The sequence below is a fragment of the Protomyctophum parallelum genome (genome assembly GCF_964188405.1).
Source record: "Protomyctophum parallelum genome assembly, chromosome: 5".
Classification (NCBI taxonomy): Eukaryota; Metazoa; Chordata; class Actinopteri; order Myctophiformes; family Myctophidae; genus Protomyctophum; species Protomyctophum parallelum.
In genome coordinates, this window is record NC_139702.1 from 38,365,351 (window position 1) to 38,383,086 (window position 17,736).

At 40.7% G+C, this 17,736-nt stretch overlaps 3 protein-coding genes across 3 annotated transcripts; 1 reads left to right on the forward strand and 2 right to left on the reverse strand.

Moving 5' to 3' along the window:
• Positions 1–886: 886 nt before the first annotated feature.
• Positions 887–3,031, reverse strand: ttc12 (tetratricopeptide repeat domain 12; the record flags this gene model as incomplete). The annotated part of the gene is made up of 1 exon (XM_083764459.1): positions 887–3,031. One exon carries the CDS (start codon positions 3,029–3,031, stop codon positions 887–889), a length of 2,145 nt encoding a protein of 714 aa, XP_083620585.1.
• A 1,502-nt stretch (positions 3,032–4,533) lies between these two features.
• Positions 4,534–9,545, forward strand: cdk2ap2 (cyclin dependent kinase 2 associated protein 2). The gene is made up of 5 exons (XM_083766133.1): positions 4,534–4,603; positions 6,293–6,451; positions 6,598–6,689; positions 7,453–7,573; positions 7,675–9,545. The coding sequence occupies exons 2-5, from the start codon at positions 6,397–6,399 to the stop codon at positions 7,740–7,742; spliced, it is 336 nt and encodes a 111-aa protein (XP_083622259.1). The 5' UTR covers positions 4,534–4,603; positions 6,293–6,396; the 3' UTR covers positions 7,743–9,545.
• aip (aryl hydrocarbon receptor interacting protein) lies at positions 8,842–16,161 on the reverse strand. Its single transcript, XM_083766132.1, has 7 exons — positions 16,016–16,161; positions 13,989–14,171; positions 13,648–13,836; positions 12,169–12,345; positions 11,237–11,378; positions 10,695–10,933; positions 8,842–10,553 (listed from the first exon to the last, which is right to left on the reverse strand). The coding sequence occupies exons 1-7, from the start codon at positions 16,112–16,114 to the stop codon at positions 10,548–10,550; spliced, it is 1,035 nt and encodes a 344-aa protein (XP_083622258.1). The 5' UTR covers positions 16,115–16,161; the 3' UTR covers positions 8,842–10,547.
• Positions 16,162–17,736: the final 1,575 nt, after the last annotated feature.

Sequence of the window (17,736 nt, forward strand, 5' to 3'; positions counted from 1 at the left end):
TCGTGATTCAGTTAATCTGTCATATTGACTACGAATAGTCAATATGACATCAGCAGATGGCCAAAATCTATGGCTCTGGTCGAAGTGTAGTCATCTTTTTATGAGCAGAGGTGCAGAGAGGCCATGCGGCAGCAGAGACTCTGACGAGGCGACCAGGCCTAGCCTGGCTAATAAGCCTGATGCGAATCTGCCGTTGGCAAAAAAGAAATGCCGGCGTCAGTGGGACAGTGGGATATGAGTCTGGCTTATAGCCAGGCTAGGATCATTGCATGAGGAAACTCCAATCTGCGTGCATGATCATCATCACCTACATCTGCATACATGTATATGGAGCTGGCCAGAAACTCTACATCTGACAGATAGATAGATATGATTGATTGATTGATTGATAGATAGATAGATAGATAGATAGATAGATAGATAGATAGATAGATAGATAGATAGATAGATAGATAGATAGATAGATAGCCACGTCTATGGACTTTTAATGTTTGTTTAGAGCACTAAACGTGACGTCATGTGGCAGCCAAGTTTATAGACTTTTAATGTTTGCTTAGAGGACTAAACATGACGTCATGTGGCAGCCATATCAATGGACTTTCAGAACAGAACAATATATACTGTATAAACAAAAAGAACATCCCTAAACCATAAAAACAACAGTTTTTACAATAGATGATTGGAGCCTATGGGCCTAAGCTTTTGGTGCATGATCAGTGTGCAGACCTTATTTGTCTTTTTGTGTTAGAGATAAATGCCACACCTGGTCTGACAGTGATATCAGTAAGCCTATCTCAAGTGTACAAATGTGAAAAGATATTGAACATCAGTTCATTATCTTTTCACATTTGTATAGGATCATAGGATGGCTGATAATTGGCAGAGATTATGACTGACTTGGTGCCGTGATTAGCTTCATGCAGGAGTGGAGGATCTCAAAGCCGTGGAGCTCTCGAAGTCTATTTACGTGTCTGGGCTCGGCCCGACACAACTTCCCCAGAGCAATGGAGGCGTTCTTTTGTACAGTGATCCTTTTGGCATCCCCTGCGGCATGACGCAGCAACGACAACACGATGTCGGTGCCAAGGAGATCAGTGGCACTTCCCTCCACTTCCAGGCAGTGGCCCAGGCAAAGGGCAGTATTTCCATGCACCACCTCATCACAATTGGAAACCAGCAAACAACGCAGGACGGAGAGTCTTTTATCAGACTTCACCAGCTCTACCCGTGCCAAGTCACTGATGCTGGTGCACACTGCAAGGGTCTTAATGGCGTACTTTGTGGGGGCCACTCCGTCTCCCTTTAGCAGTTTGTACATGGTCCTCACAACACCTCGCTCAACAACGTGGTGGACGGCAGCAGGGGATTGTGGGAGGATATTGCTCAACACACCTGTGGCTCTAGAGATGATTTCTCCATCGCTGTTATTCAACAGGGCCATACACCGACTGCAGAGGGAAATAGCATGTTCCTGAATAGCTGGAGAGGTGATAGTTGACACATTGATCATTAAGCCAAGTAGGGGATAAAGTATGTTGTTGTATTCATAGCTACTGCAGTGATTCATAGCGACTAGAAAGGCTTCCCAAATGTCTGCAGAGTGAGCCAAATTATGTCGGATTACATCATCAATAGCCAGACAGTTTATTGTCGATATCAGCGCTGGAAGGAGATGCATATTGGCTGTGTTTATATTTCTCAGTATTGTGACAAAAGGGAGACCAACAGTTTGTGAAAACACGCCTCTAATCTGTATGCAAAATCTGTTTTCTGTGGCAAAGTTCTCCAGAATGGTCAGTGCTGTGTTTTCCTTGCACTTGTTTGGCTTTGAGATGCATACCTTTAGATTTCTGATCAACAGGTGCAAATTCAAGTTGTCAATGGCCAGACCTCTTCCATGTGGCGTGTGCGAGTATAAACACAGCAATGCCAGGCATTCATTCTGCACAGCAATGTCCTCTGATGCTAATAAGTCAACAACAGACTGGCTGGAAACTGAGCACGTCATTAACATCTTCTGGTTTTCATGATTTCCATTGCAAAACACCTTCCATAATCTCAGCACCGACACACACAACTCACTGGCAAATGGGTCCTTTGATCTCTGTAACAGACAACTCCTCACAGTGTCATTGTTGCTGATGATACTGAAGCCTTTATTCAGTCTGAAAAGGGTCTGGCCAGTGCAGTCAGTAATGGCTTGCGACAGAAGTTCCACCACTCCACAGTAGTAGAGAGGGTCCTGCTTAGACCTCGAAAGCTTCTCCAGCAGCAGCAGCACTGTATTGTCTTCTCTTTTAACAAACTCTACTCTCGCATCCCTCTCCTGCTTCTCTCTCTCCTCATCCACAGCCGCCTGGGTTAAGTATTCTCTCACCATATTCTGCCTTGCAGGTTCAATTTCCATAATCTTTTCATAACAGTTCCTGCACTCTGTGTAGTTTTTCAGTGCCATATATGCTTTGCCCATGTGTATATAAGCTTTGATGCATCTTTCATTACACTTCAGGGCCCATTCACAGTCACTGATGGCCTCCTTATACCTGCCCAGCTTGATGAAGGCTTGTGCTCGGTTGGTGTACAGGGGCTGCATATCCCGTAGCTCTGCCAATCCTTCACTGTAATACTTAACAGCAGTTTCATAGTCTTCTCTTGCATAAGCTTCATTCCCCTTGTCCTTAAGCACATTAGCTTTTTCCCGCTTTGCTCTTCTTCTCTTCTTCCTGTCTTCTGCATCTCTCTCCATGGTCTTCATGAATTGTTCTGGACTCTCTGCACTTTGAGCCTCATGGGAATTCTCTGAAACAGGGTTTGTGTTGATATTTGTCCTGTTGATTTTTGTCCTGCATGGTTCATCTGCTTCCAAATTAGCGATATAATGATCAACTTTCTGCTCAGCCTCTGGGTCGGAAGAGTTCAGACCTTTCACCAGTTCACCTATTTCATCAACTTTCTGCAAAAAACTCTCAAAATCTTCATCATTCTCACCTATACCATCAACCTTCTTCAAAAGACTCTCAAAATCATCCATTAAGTTTTTTCCCCAAAAAACCTTGAAAATGAGTTTCTTAAATAATCTATGTAATCCTAGACAATCTATTCTTATTCTTTAGTGTTTTCTCTTAATTAGTTTTAATCATTTATGACTCTCCTATATTTCAACTGCACAATTTATAACCATAGCAACGAATGCCCAAAGATTGATGATGTCATTTGGCTGTAAGAATTATGGTCATTATGTGAAAGTTGGGCTAGCAGAAAGCTTTTTCTCACGGGCCAATTGTAAGATGGAGAAATGGAGACAAAATGGAGGTTTAAATTGTGAATAAAACATGTAATCATTTATTGATACTAGTCCATACCCGTTCGGGTATATGACATAGCCTACCCAAATATGTGCAGAGTTTCTCCCTACCTCTCTCCCCCACTCTCTCAGCTCTCTCTCTCTCCATCGCTCTGCCTGTACTCAGACTCAAGGGGTGTCAAGAAAGTGCCTAGACCAGGCACCTCTTCCGGGTTTTTGAGGGGCGCTAGCCCCTCCTATGTAAAGGCTTTGAGGGTCTGTGTAAACCAACACAAACATTGAAGATAAAAACATTGAAGACGAAAGTGTGTAAACACAAACATTGAAGACAAAAGTAAGGACGCGTGATTGGCCAGAGATGATGTACTGTATGATGATAAGAGCGCCCCTCACTTCACGCGGGTGTGATTGAGGGGCGTTAGCCACTCCTATGCCCAGCTTTGATTCCGTTGAACATTTTGAAGACGTAATCTCTAGAATTATGAATCGTTAGATATATCTCTTTCTCGTCCAGAGCCATAATAAAAACTGCCACTCAGCTCTATAACAACAAGTGACATATGCTAGTGGTTTCCAAAGTTTGGTCCAAGGACCCCCAGGAGACCAAGGCCCTTGAGGGAGTTTCAGAGGGTCCCCAGCTGAATAATATAACATCAGAATTAGTAATTTATAGCAATTTAATCACTTGCTAAGTGTTTAAATGTTTCATGACATTAATTTTCATATTTTTTTGTTTTTCTTTTAGGTTGTATGACCTCAATTGCATCCACACAACCTGAACATTGAACATTCAGTGGATTTTCTGTGGTCTGGCGGTTTCTCTGTGTGTTCTGAAGCCTTTTGAGCTTCAATGAAAACAGTGTCAGTGACATCTGCTGGCAAATTCATATGGATTTGTGGACTCTCACCTCACAGTCCACAGGCAAATCAGAGCACTTGTTTAAGCCAGAAAACCCCAGACCACAGAAAATCTACTGAATGTTAAATGTACATATTTTATTAAATTATTTCCAACCATGATGTTTTTGCATATATTGTATTTGTCTGTCATTAAATGTTTCAATGAATTGCATATGGGTTTATAACACTTGTTTTTTTGTGCTAATAAAGTATTTAATCAAACTGTCGTACGACAAATTACATTAATAATAATATTAATAATTCAACCAATGACAATGGCGACGACGGGACGTCGGTCGCGTCACGCCTCTTTCCTGCGCATGCTCAGACACAACGGAGGCGCAGAATCGCAGCTCAGTCTCTTCCTGTATAAAGGATCTAATTATTTCCCTAGCCAAGGTAAAATGTGTGCCTTTTGTGGATCTATGTGCAATCTTGTCAATGGCCATAGGCTCATTGAAGTCGTCAAATTATGTTCACTGTGTTTTTTAACGATGGGTGTTCATGTTACTGCGTTCCCTGCCGTCAATGTTTGTGCTAACCCCGGCACAACAAGCTAACGTTCGGTAGCTAATGTTTAACGAGCTAACTGGTTGTTGATGCTAGCTTAAGGTTCAATGAGCTAACTGGCTTGATGATTCCAGGCTGGAATCATCAGCTAGCTGGAATTTCCAGCTATCTGACGTTAGCATCTGATAACAACACAGCAGCTGGCTCTAACCCTCTCCTTACAGTGATCTCAGTTTTGCACTCAGAAATAAGTAATGCCAGCTTTGTAGAATGAATGGGTCGTATGTTTGCTTACGAATACGTACGTTGCTTGAAACAGACCAACACGATGAATTGAGTTGAGTACATGCATGAGGAGTGAGCCTGTGAGGACAGGCAGCTCAGGACACCAATGGAAACAAGCCGAATGGCTTTTTAGCAGACCTACTAGCCATATGATTCGGTCTGGCTTATTAGCCAGGCTAATAGACTACTAGATCGATGGCTGTGTCTCAACCAATCAGCCATAGATCGGTCCCGATGTGCGCGATCTACTCCGCAGTCCGCACGGTGTGTACTCACGCAATAATAGACTTGGGAGTCAGATTATCAAACTTTATTAGCAGACTCGGGTCCGTAGAGAAACATACAATTACCCCTATCATTGTATGTTTCTCTACGGACCTGAGTCTGCTAATAAAGTTTGAATTTGAATTGAATATCCATTTGAAAGTTCTGCAGAAAACGTGTGTTTAGTAAAATGACTAAAATATCTCCACTTTTCCACGAGCTGCACACGAACAACATTCTGTCAGGGCAAGGCTGAATTATTGGAATATGTAAAAACGTCCTTTGGGAAGCACAAATTGATTGATTGAAATATTTATTAACAGTTTGCAGAATTACAGTACATTTCAAGCACAAACTCGATACAAAGACCAATTAAGCATTACACTTGTTTACAAGAGGGTCCACCTTGTTCAATTCATCAAAACATTTAGAGACGTACAAATAGACACTTCTATATAGCCAAAGAACAGAACTAACAAATTAGTGCGTTGCCATTGATGCGGGGTAATTATTCATCATACCATCACAGACATTCTAGGTCTAGGGCAGACCTAGCCCTGAAACATGACTGTCATGTCATGTTTCACTGTCATGGCGTCATGTGAACCATGGCTATAGCAGACCTGTACTTCCTTGTGCCTGTCCTTGCAATCGCATAAATCAATCTGAAAGCTATAAGTAAATACACCATAAAAAAGTTAATACAGTATTATAATTAACACATGGTGCAACAGTGGTGCAACTCCCCACCAACACAAAAAGTCACAAGGACTTGTTTCCATTGTTTTCCTGTGTGTAATCAATTCATCAATATGTTTTGGTCAACAACATGAGAAATCCTGGCTAGGAACATGAAACTTATGGATTGCAGCAAGTGCTTACAACCATGCACATTTGTGCATGCGTGTATACTATAGATTACAAAATAAAGCCAGAAAGCAATGTGTAACGTTCCTTTATCTTCACCGTCTATTTATAATACAAAAACATAACATGTCGTTTTCTTTTCTTTTTTCTGTGTATGCACAGCTCTTAGGAGCTCACCACCACCAGTAAAGCTGTATAAGCATCGGGTTGACGGGTCGGATGGAAGTGGCGTGTCGTCCTATGGGGAGCTGCGGAGTGACCTCGCCATGAGTTACAAACCCATCGCCCCCGCGCCGTCTGGCTCTAACCACACTCCTCCAGGTTTGTAGCCTCCCATTTTATATCTTTGGTGCTTCTTGTTGTTGGGTCATTGGTTATCAGAGGACATACAGTGCTCTTCATAAGAACAGTAAACATTGCAGAATTATGTTCCAACTGTAATAGAGCTAGCCTTTATCTCTACCCAGGTTCCAGTGTGCCCTCCCCGTCTCTACCGTCATCATCTAATTTCAGGCCGGCTTTCAGTGACTTTGGCCCACCCTCCATGGGCTTTGTTCAGGTATTACTTTGATGCTGTCACCCACTCACCCTCCATTGTTGTAGTTTTATGGTAAAAGCACTGTTGAACATTGGTAGAACCTTGGGTTGTATAGCTAGCTACCTGGTAATGATGTTGATTCTGCCCTTCATAATGGAGTACCCTTTGGCACATAAGTATAAACAAGCAGATTTCTACCACTATTAACTGAACCTCTGGCAAGTAATTTTATTATTATTGTTTGTTTACACACACACACACACACACACAGAAGTAGAGTATGCTTTGTGTTCATGTTCTTTAAGTGTGATTGTACTATCTTTTTTTTAGGGGAGCTAGTCCCTCCAACATCTGGCTTTCACTCGTGATGTCATGTGGCAACCAAGTCTATGGACTTTTAATGTTTGTTTTCAGCATGCCCCCCGTCATGTGGCAGCCACAGTCCCCTCACTTAACATGAGTGTGTTACCATGCAACCATGCAATTAGAGCAGATGGAAGTGCTACTTCTTCACAGAGGACAGAAGTATAAATAGTCTTTAAGATGATAAAAATATTTCGCTTATCAAGCTTGAGGAAACCAATTAAAGTAATAGAGCGACAAAAGATAAAATAACCAGTGTAGTATGTCAATGCTGTAGTACCATACTGAAAATAAGTGCATTTGTGGTTAGATGCTTTGGATATAAATACTAACTAGTTATCATAATGTAAAGGAAAAAAGTTACAGGTTTAAATTGGATGGTTAAATACCCTGTGTACTTTTATTTGTATCACCCATACAGCCAGTGAAAGTATCCCAAGGGTCCACCTACAGTGAGCTGCTGTCTGTCATCGAGGAGATGAGCCGTGAGATCCGACCCACCTACGCTGGCAGCAAGAGTGCCATGGAGAGGCTAAAAAGAGGTATAGCTTAGTTGGCAAGAACAAACTCCAATAGAGCCCCCCTTTGGGTAAATCATTAGGTCAGTTTGATCCTTCTGTTCTTTCCTCTTTGTCTCCTTTAGGTATCATCCATGCCCGCGCATTGGTCAGGGAGTGTTTGGCAGAGACGGAGAGAAGCGCTCGCACATAACCCCCATGGAAAACACCCCCCCCTCACTCTTTAAATGATTCATTTTCTTAGCCTACCTTCATGAAACCTGCTTCAACTATTCACCCTTTTTTCTCCCTTATACCCACCCACTCTTTGCCCTCTCTCATTTGCATAACTTGCATTTTGTCCCATTTTCTACTGCAAGTGCAATAGTTACCCTGGATTTCAATACGGTACTTGTTATTCTACCGTTTTTTTCTGTTGCCCATGGGGTGTATTCAAAATGCACAAGGTTCAACAGATTAAGGACCTTGGCACTTTTCCGAACAAGGTGTTAGGAAACTTGAACTTCTCACTGAGCTGGAATGTAGCTAAAAGGTGTACTGCTACCCAGTTTAACAGATGGGACTACTGGGTATTGTGTAATAACTTTTGACTAAGGAATGGTTCTTTTTATATATCTTAACCTAATCTTTCCTCAAGCTGCTAGACAGAAGACCACACTATCAATTGGCGCCATTTTTTCTATTAAAATAATTTGAGCATCTTGAATATACCCCAATCTCTGACATTTGCTTTCATAGCATTTTGTAGTAGCAGCACAATAGATGCACCAATCGTCTCACCACCCCATAAACTCTGTACATCTCAAATCTGTTTATTATGGCAATTTTGTAAACCAGATTTTTGCAGTTCTGTATGTATATCTTAATTAAATGATTATAGAAAAACATTTTAAATCTCAAACTTGTCTTATATTTAACTACTAGTACAATGCCTGTTTGGAACGAGTGCCAAATGCAGATCGAGGCTGTTCTGGAGTCACTTATGCGATCAACTACTCAACACTGCATCTGTTGGGTTAAGTTTAACGTCAAAGTAGAATACATGTATGGCAGGTAGACCCTCACTCATCTCAACTTAAGCTACTGATTAAATTAATCAAATCTAACTGCCTCATAACAGCAATTTGCCAGTCAAGTCAACTGAATATTGTTTTGAATACCCTGGCCCAGGGTTTGAGTAACTTGAGACTTGTTTTGACAAGGGGGATACCAGGTGATACTGTTTTATCACCAATTCCTCTACACTTTACTTAATGCAGATAAACCATGATCTTTGTGTAAATTCTGAAAACCAAGGGATAAACACATTTATTATCAGTTACACATACAAGTTAACAGTTGCATCTCAGCTGTGTCCAATAGTGTGGTCTACCATCTAACAGTTGGTTAACTGCTGCTCATGAAGTATAACCAGAACATTTTACAGTCAGAAAGGCAAGGAAGATAACGAGGGAATAAAAAAAAAACATATGGTGTATATAATATATATATATAACAATTGCAAATGCTTCATACATTAGCACACTTCATGCTATACATGAAACATGATAGATACATGGAGAAAGTAAAAGCTAAGATTACACTAGTGTCCATTTTGTCCAAATGTTTCATATTTATTGATTGTCACCGACAACGTAGTTTTGAGACCCAACTTATTTAAAAGAAATAGTCAGCTGCTAATGAACTGCTTCTACGATGTGGCCCAAATGTAAAGGGTGAGGTGGGGAATACAGGTAATGTGTCCATTTGTGTACCGACACTGTAGGATGTCCTTGGTGCAATTTGAGTCAAATTGGTTGTCACATACAGTACTTATCCTTTGGGGGAGTGATAACTGATATCTGCCATAGGGCTGAAATGGCAGTAGCTGACCAGTCAGTGTAAACTAAATTGCAACAGCATACTGAACTGTCCCTGTGAGTGACATGCTGTAGTTGCAGTGTTGAACTGCAATTTACTCATTATCTTTGCGACTACGGATATGGGACTGTGAAAATATCACATATTATACACCAACCCCTGGTTGGATAATCTCAGGCAACAACAAAATGAATGCGTGATCTAATCGATATATTCATTTTTCAAATGGGAGGGGAGAAATTGTTGATACAAATTTACAAATTAAGCTATATGCCGACAATACCTACAATTTACATGCCTATGACTATCAATAACTGATAATACATTGCGAAAGACAACAAAAATAGCCTTTCTAATCTACTTCATTCGTTTTACAAAGTAGGCTATTGTAGCCATTTGGGCATTGCTGTAGGGTTTAGAACATCAGAGTCAAGAGCAACATTACTATTGTACATCATAATTTACTTTCGGCAATAATGTTGGCAAATCTCATTTTACAAAGGGTGATAGATGCAGCCAAATTATAAAACTAACACTGATACTGAAATGAAAGGAAATGGATATTCGCACATCGGATTACAGAAATCTGTGATAAATGTATATTTATCCTGTATCTGGCCTAAAAACAGGTCTACTTTGTCCCTGTTAAACAGGTCAATTAGAAATGTGGTCTTCTCGGTTTCCAACACTGGTTGTTAAAAAAAATAATGCACTGCTCTGTTGTTTTTGTTGGCAGCTACAAAATCAATAAGACCGGAGGGTTCCAATGTGAGCACCGTTTCCTTTGGAGAGAGATACAAATCAAATAGACTAAAGTCAAGAAGGGTTTTAAATCATGCCTGTCCAGAGATTATGATATAATCTGAGGAAAGGAAATCAAAAGAATAGGGCAAAAAATCCTATTCCATTCCTTTGGCAAATGGCACCCTGGTGATTTTACTGGAGTGAAGGGTATATAAGGGGTGGATATACATTTATATGTGTAAGATGACAGTGTCTGTGCCATGAAAGTAATGTGGCAGGAAAAGTGTACAACTTTGGTGTGTGGATAAAAGTAAATCTCAGCAGCTTCCACTGCTCATCTCCATCTTGAATTTCACAGTCCCAAGCATCGTGTTGTTCCAACCCCATGGGAGATTCAACCCTGTGTGGGGGTAGAGCAAAGCCATTTTACAGACAACAATCTTCATCACATAGTGTTAATATATTTAGTGGCTAAAAACAGGGTCGAGCAAAGGAGGTCAAAAACCATTACAATAGCAAAGCACACTCAAAACCAACTGACTGTGGTGGCGGTGGCTGGCTGTGCGTTGTTGGCGTTGTAGTTGAACAGGCCTTTATAACGGCCCTTCTCCTCCTTTTCCTTTCCTTTGATCTTCTCCTCCATGATCCGCAGCTCCTTGACGACTGATGGCCCCAGTGTGGTGTCCAGTTCTACCACCTTGGCGAAGTCTGCTCGTGCCTCCGTCTCATTCCACACTGCTGCGTGTGCCTTAGCCCGCTTGTAGAGGGCTTTCACGTTTGCTAAAGGGAAGGGGAGGAAGCAAACAATGTCAGTGTTTCATTTGTGCGTCTTTATTGCTCATATTACCTGGAATCCAACATCAACTTCATGTTCTCAAAGTGGCCTGGTCAGGAGGATGCTAAGTCAGGACATGGCTATGGGTTAACAATGGACAGGTCATGTTTGTGGGTGACTGGGTGTACGCTGAGCAACATTTTAAAGACTTACAGCCTAGAGTCAATGCAATTCAGTGTAGCAACACATGCTTGTGACTTGGTGACCTTTGACCTAATATGTAAAGGGTAAGGATGACCGTGACTTGCTTTCATATTTGAAGAGAAGAGAGGAGCAGTGTTCAATGACTTCGTAGTACTGGCCCTGGACTAACTGGCACTGACAGTAGTTGAGCAGCAGAGGTGTGATCATTTGGTCCAACTTGATCCATGCCTCATCTCCAGGATGCTCCTGATAGGAGTGTAAGGAAACAAGGGAATTAACATAAGGAGCAAGGGCCACTTGTGTACATTTTCTGCGGTGTGGATCTTTTTATGTTAAAGACAACAAAGGGGGGAATAAAACATATTGCTCTCTAGAGATGTCCCAATAACATTTTTTTCAGACCAAGTACTTAATTTTTTAGTACTCGCCTATACCAAGTACTTTTTGTTGAGTAACCACTTATTTTACTCCCTTTTTCTCCAATTTCATTTCATTGTCATGCCTTGTACTTGTAATGATACTGTTACCACAATAACGATAGAAATTTCCAAAATGTTCTCTTTATTTTGCTTATTAGCAATAAAACGTTTTGTTCTATTCAGACACATTCTAGTATTGTCTACCTTTCATCGTTTAAGGAAAAAAGTTTACCTTGTTGTATAGCTGACTTTCTTTCATTATGCTTGAGGCAAAAAAATAATAATAATAATGTATTCATCGGATTGTGTCGCTGCCGAATATAAACATAGATGCAGATGGATCTACACAGCTGTTTTTGGCCATTTGACCATTTGCTGGGTCATACTTGCTCCCGTTGCATTCGTTCTATTCAGCCTAAATGTCAACGAATATTTTGAGTATCAGGCCCGGTTCAGAGTAAGAGTACTTGAGGGTGGTATCAGGCCCAAGTACCAATACCAGTATCAGTACATCTCTTGCTCTCCATTTACCAACAACAATAATTGACTGATGTTCTTTGACAGAAGAAGGACATCTTAAAAGCAACTATTATAAATAAGTGACAAACTGGCCAAACCTTCATCTGTAGATTTTTGAGGCAGGCAATGCCATTGTAGTACTTCTCCGCGGCCAGCTGAATCTGTCCCTCTTTGAAAAGATTGTTGCCCTCCTCGTGGATCTGAGGAACTGCTTCGAGTTTCTCCTTGTCCGACATAGCCCACACATCCAGTCGAAACGTTCCAGGAGGCAACACCTGACAGGGCACGGTAGAATCAGTAGTCACTGGAGCTGACTAGCCTGGCATGGCCAGACTAATATCACTGTGTAGATATTAGTCTGGAACTTCGGTGGGGAAGTTATATTTCCAAACAGATTCCAACGTCACAGCAATAGTGCGCTCTGATCGATCACCCACAACTCTGAGGTGAGCGAAATGTAATTAAAACTGTCAGACCAATCTCTGAAGGGAATAGTTTTTTTTTTCTGTGGCAGATTTGTCTGGTTTCCAGGCTAGGAGCTACAATCACATAAAACCAGGGACACTGAAATGTGCACCATGCACATTGCACACACTCGCTCTATAAAACAGCAAACCATAGACTCCCCCATTGCATTGTATTGGTCATTGCAGCATTGATCTACCGTAATAAAGTATGTAATGCAAATTAATAAAATAATACACATTCACATTTAGGCTTGGACCTTAACCCATTCAGAACGGGAACCCCTTTTAGTGTTTTAAGCATCATGTTATACTTTAGCTATTGAAAAATAGCAGATCTACAAGCTCATAGCATGGCACCGAGTGCCGTGCTACGAGCTTGCAGATCTGCTATTTTTGAACAATCTTGAAAATGTGGCGCAAATCTTTGAATACATATTCTTTCAGAGTGAACGTTTGTAACTAAAATAATTGCTTCTGGGGGGTCCCTACAAGCTTTGCCTATACCCTTTCAATCAGGTTAAAAGTTTTAAAAAATATCTTGTTTGATTAATATTTTTTTGTTCTTTAGGGCGTGAACATTCAGCTAAAATAGCAGATCTACAAGCTCACTCACGAGTCCCGCTCCGACATCTGAGGTTGTAGATTTGCTATTTTTGATGAATAAATTGAATATATATATATATATGTGTAGACTTACAAAGTAATCGTGTGAAATCTTCTTGTGACTACATTATGTTTACACTGCTTTAAATAATGTTATGTTCTGAATCCAAAGTAGGTGCTACAGTGAACCTTTGCACTGTTTTCTTATGTAAAATTCTAAAGTGATTATGCTTATTGTAACATTCTAAAGTGATTAAGCTTATTATGCTGTATTGTTTTTGAATGATTATCCATATATATATATATATATATATATATATATATAAATATAAATATATATATATATATATATATATATATATATATATAAATAAAATGTTTTAATCCTTTTTTTGTCCTTTTTCTGCTGCACAAGCTCTACACTTGTAGGTCCACTAGGTGGCACTGAAGACATTGTCCCCTTTAAATAAACATAAAAATGAATAACAATACCACCCACACACTAACCTCCAACATATCTATAGTGAAGGTGAGGGGTTGTGGAGAGGCTTGGAGGTGATCCAAATCATGGTGTCCTAGAGAGTGATGAGAGTGGATCTGTGCGATACCACAACAGTGCCTCTGGCCCTCCAGTGGGTCTTTGCCCGCGCTGATGTTCCTCAGAGACTGGGACACAAGTGGATACAGTGCTGTATGCTGACAAAAAAGGGGATGAGGACAGGTCAGTGAAAATTAGACCAATAATACTGGAAAGCAAATAAGAACACTATATAGAATTAAAGAAACAGCCAGCAGCAATAAAAGAGCAAAACAACTTTAATTAAGCCCTACCTGGTCAGTTTACTAACCTTGGTGTCACATGTGAAGTCTGCAACCTCAGATTCCCGCATGGTGATGACTACCCTCTCCCACACAGCCAGTTTGAACTTCTTCCCCAGGATGAGCTCCATGGGTTTGCTGCACCCCCCCATTTTCCGAGAGTCATCCAGCACGGTTCCATCAAGCTGGGTGGTGCGGTAGTGGAAAACCACCTAGTGTACAGGACAGGTTTAGTTGAACCTTAACATCTGTATTGTTCTTCATGTCCTCGACGCTCACTGCCTTTTTTTTTTGCTATTCTTTTAATGTTTTGTGCTTTTTTGTTCTTTACTTATTTAGTGTTCTGTAAAGCACTTAAAGCTGCATTTCATGTCATGAAAGGTGCTTTACAAATAAAGTGTATTATTACTTGCGCAAGGCAGAGCGTGCAAGTAATGTTATCAGTCAGGTGCTACGATGCGTATGTCCCTTAGCAGCATATGATATGACGTCATATGCTGGCACGAAGCAGACCGTGCAGGTATGTTTTCCGTCATGCTACGAAGCTTATGTCCCATGACGTGATGAAGATATACAATGTCCCTTAGCAGCAAAAGATATGACGTCATATGCTGGCACGGGACATACGGAAGCAGACCGTGCAGGTATGTTTTTCGCGTATGTCCCATGACGTGATGAAGATATGTACCAATGCCAGGATATAATTGGTTTACGATGGTGACGTAATGATGATATGTTTCAGTGTCAGGTGGATTAAAAAAGAAGGGACATACGCATCAAACCACCCGAGTAACCACATTATACCACTAATCAACTCAGAAATGACATATACATATAGACATATACACATATATAGACATATGAGCATATGACGTGTTGAATATATGTACCAATGCCAGGGTATAATTGGTTATCGATGGTGACGTAACGATGACATGTTTCAGTGTCGGGTGGACTAAAGGTAATGCCCCTATGTATACATGTATGTAATCTGACACCACTGCCATAACAGGCATAAGTAATCATTACCATACTTCAAAATACTACTTTTTCTCCTCCAAAAGCACGTAGCAAATAGCTAAACCTAATAATTCAATATTGCAAACGTTCTTTCACAGAGAGGCTGAGATTTGAAAGTTTGTAGGGGTCTACAGTACTTGCACGCTCTGCTTGCGCACTAAATGGCCTACTAGTGTGCAAGCAAGTAGGCACTCGACAGAGTGCAGTTCTAGTTATTATTACAAGTAAGACGCGCAAACGCGGGAAGCGAACGCAGCTCGTGTGTGTGTGGTTGTGTGTGTGTGTGTGTGTGTGTGTGTGTGTGCTACAGCTGCGCCCTGTGTGTGTGTGTGTGTGTGTGCTACAGCTGCGCCCTCTGGTGGCGGGCGGGTGGTGTAACAGCGTGACACACACACACACACACACAGACATTCAGCCCTTGCTGTCATAGTAAGTGGCTCACTGCGTTCGCAATTATTAGAAGAGAAGAGATGGGATGGAAGCAGGCGAACTTAGAGCACACTGCCCAACAGATAAATCACATTGTTAAAAAATATATATAAATACAATATTAATTTATGTTTTACAATTTGACAGGTCATGATTTTCTGAATTCAGATACATTCAGATATTCATATAGGTAAATTGGAACAGTATATCACTTGCCATGAATGGCATTTCTCGACCGAATATTCTGTCCAACCACAAACACAGAAAACAGACATACAGTACATGCCAACCAATGACCACTTGTGAAAACATGCCATCCTGTCCCGCCTACTCTTGTCATCAGATGAAAAAGAAGGGAGAGATATCTACATCTAACCGGATTAGCGACTTTTATTTCACAAAATATGCACCATGTTTTGACAGTCAAGGTGTATAATAACAATGATGTTTGGCCTGATCCAGGTGACAGCTAGTACAGTCTCTAACGCAATAGTCACTCACTGATTATGGTAGCATTAGCTCCTTAGCCATACTCTAGTTCTGGGTCTAATTCGCGTTGCGGAAATCAATCCGTTACTCTCTTATAAGCATGATTGTTTTGTATTACCTTGGTTCCATCGGGATAAGTAGGTAGCGCTCCTTTACCAGGGCTGACTACTTTCTTTTGTATCCCTTCTTCTAGCAGCGTTCGCACCACCTCCTCCATCCTTATCCTCGTCCGTCCGTCACTCAGACAGATGCTATGCGCCTCCTCAGAGATGGCGAAACTAGTGTGAAATCGGACTTCCTGCCACGGACTTCAAAATAAGACTTCCATTGACATGATTTGACATTTGAAAAAGTCTCTAGGAACTATTTGATTGGATATCTCAAATCCTAAATTAGTAAAGTACCAAAAGTAAAAGTACTCATGCAGAATATCCCATATTTCAAGTTTTCAAATGTACCTGTATAATAATCTTTTGAAAATAGCAGACTACATAGCAGATCTACAAGCTCACAACACAACAATGCGTAGCTTGTAGATAGGCTATTTTCAAATGGCCAAAATGTATACCGGTATGCATATCTGCGCTGGTGGGTAATGTAGGCTATATTATAATAATCCAAATCTGTAAAATAAATATCTACTACTAACTATAGTGTCTAGTAGCCTTAGCCTAACTAAAGTTTTCAAATAAATGTGTAAAAGCACATAATAAAAAGTATTGGAGATTGGATATCCAATCTCCAATAGGCCTACTTAAGTATAGCCTACTTAAGTATAGCCAAAATTGTACTTATGCCTCCAAATTTCTCAGAGACTCTGCCAAAATGTGGAACGCCCTACCAGTACCAACAGTCTTTAAGACATGCGAATCCCTTGACTCCTTCAAAACCGCCCACAACGGGCACTATAGGCTACGGACGGCTGCAATTAGAAACTGGCCCCCGTAAAAACTGAACCCCTTTTTCCCCTAACTGTATAATTATTTTCCCTTTTTACCTCCTCTATGATGATTACCTGTTTTGACTAACGTTGTGTATATTTGTACGTCTCTAATTGTTTTGATGAATTGAATTGAATTGAAAATGGTGGGCCCTATTGTAAACAAGTGTAATGCTTTATGGTGTCTTCCACTCACAGTTAACAGTTGTATTGAGCTGTAGGCCTACTTGAAATGTACTGTAATTCTGCAAACTGTTAATAAATCAATCAATCAATCAATCAATCAATCAATCAATCAATCAATCAAAAACTCATCCTTTACTTTCCACCACTAAGTAGTGGTGGTCAGACGGAATTAGGACATGCAATAACCGTGGTAATGGTAAACTGTGTCAGATAGATCACTTTAATCCAAATAAATAATTTTAATTAAAAAATATAATTTGAAGGCCGAATGAATCCATTTCCAGAGTTAGTAATTAGTTACTATTGCTCACTTGACAGAGCTGACAGAGAACGCGACCTGGTTTGACGTCAGCGCCTGAAATCGGGCCTCCTCAGACCTCTAGTGGCGACACAGTATACTACAGGCACTGGGTAGAGAGTGAGGAGGAGGGAGAGGAGAGCATGATTTTTGATTGATTGAATACTTTACTTAACTAAACGTATATACTGTATTAACAGTTTGCATGGACAAGCACTGGCCTGGGGAATACAATACCTGCTAAAAGGATGAATCCAAGAAAGCCTTTCGGCTTGTTTCCATTGGGGTCCTCAATAATTAATTTGCCAACAATTAATTTCAACTGGTCCTATAGGACCAGCTGTTATCTGTAAATGTAGGCCTACTTGTATTTCTGTCTAGTGTTGATGATTTCTTATATGTTATTGAATGTATT

Coding starts and splice junctions, on each gene's coding strand:
- cdk2ap2 (XM_083766133.1), top strand. CDS start 6,397: ATGAGTTACAAACCCATCGCCCCCGCGCCGTCTGGCTCTAACCACACT. Junction 6,690..7,452: donor CCTCCATGGGCTTTGTTCAG/GTATTACTTTGA, acceptor TCACCCATACAG/CCAGTGAAAGTATCCCAAGG. Junction 7,574..7,674: donor CATGGAGAGGCTAAAAAGAG/GTATAGCTTAGT, acceptor TGTCTCCTTTAG/GTATCATCCATGCCCGCGCA.
- aip (XM_083766132.1), bottom strand. CDS start 16,114: ATGGAGGAGGTGGTGCGAACGCTGCTAGAAGAAGGGATACAAAAGAAA. Junction 14,172..16,015: donor CTTATCCCGATGGAACCAAG/GTAATACAAAAC, acceptor CCTGTACACTAG/GTGGTTTTCCACTACCGCAC. Junction 12,346..13,647: donor TCACTATAGATATGTTGGAG/GTTAGTGTGTGG, acceptor GTGCCCTGTCAG/GTGTTGCCTCCTGGAACGTT.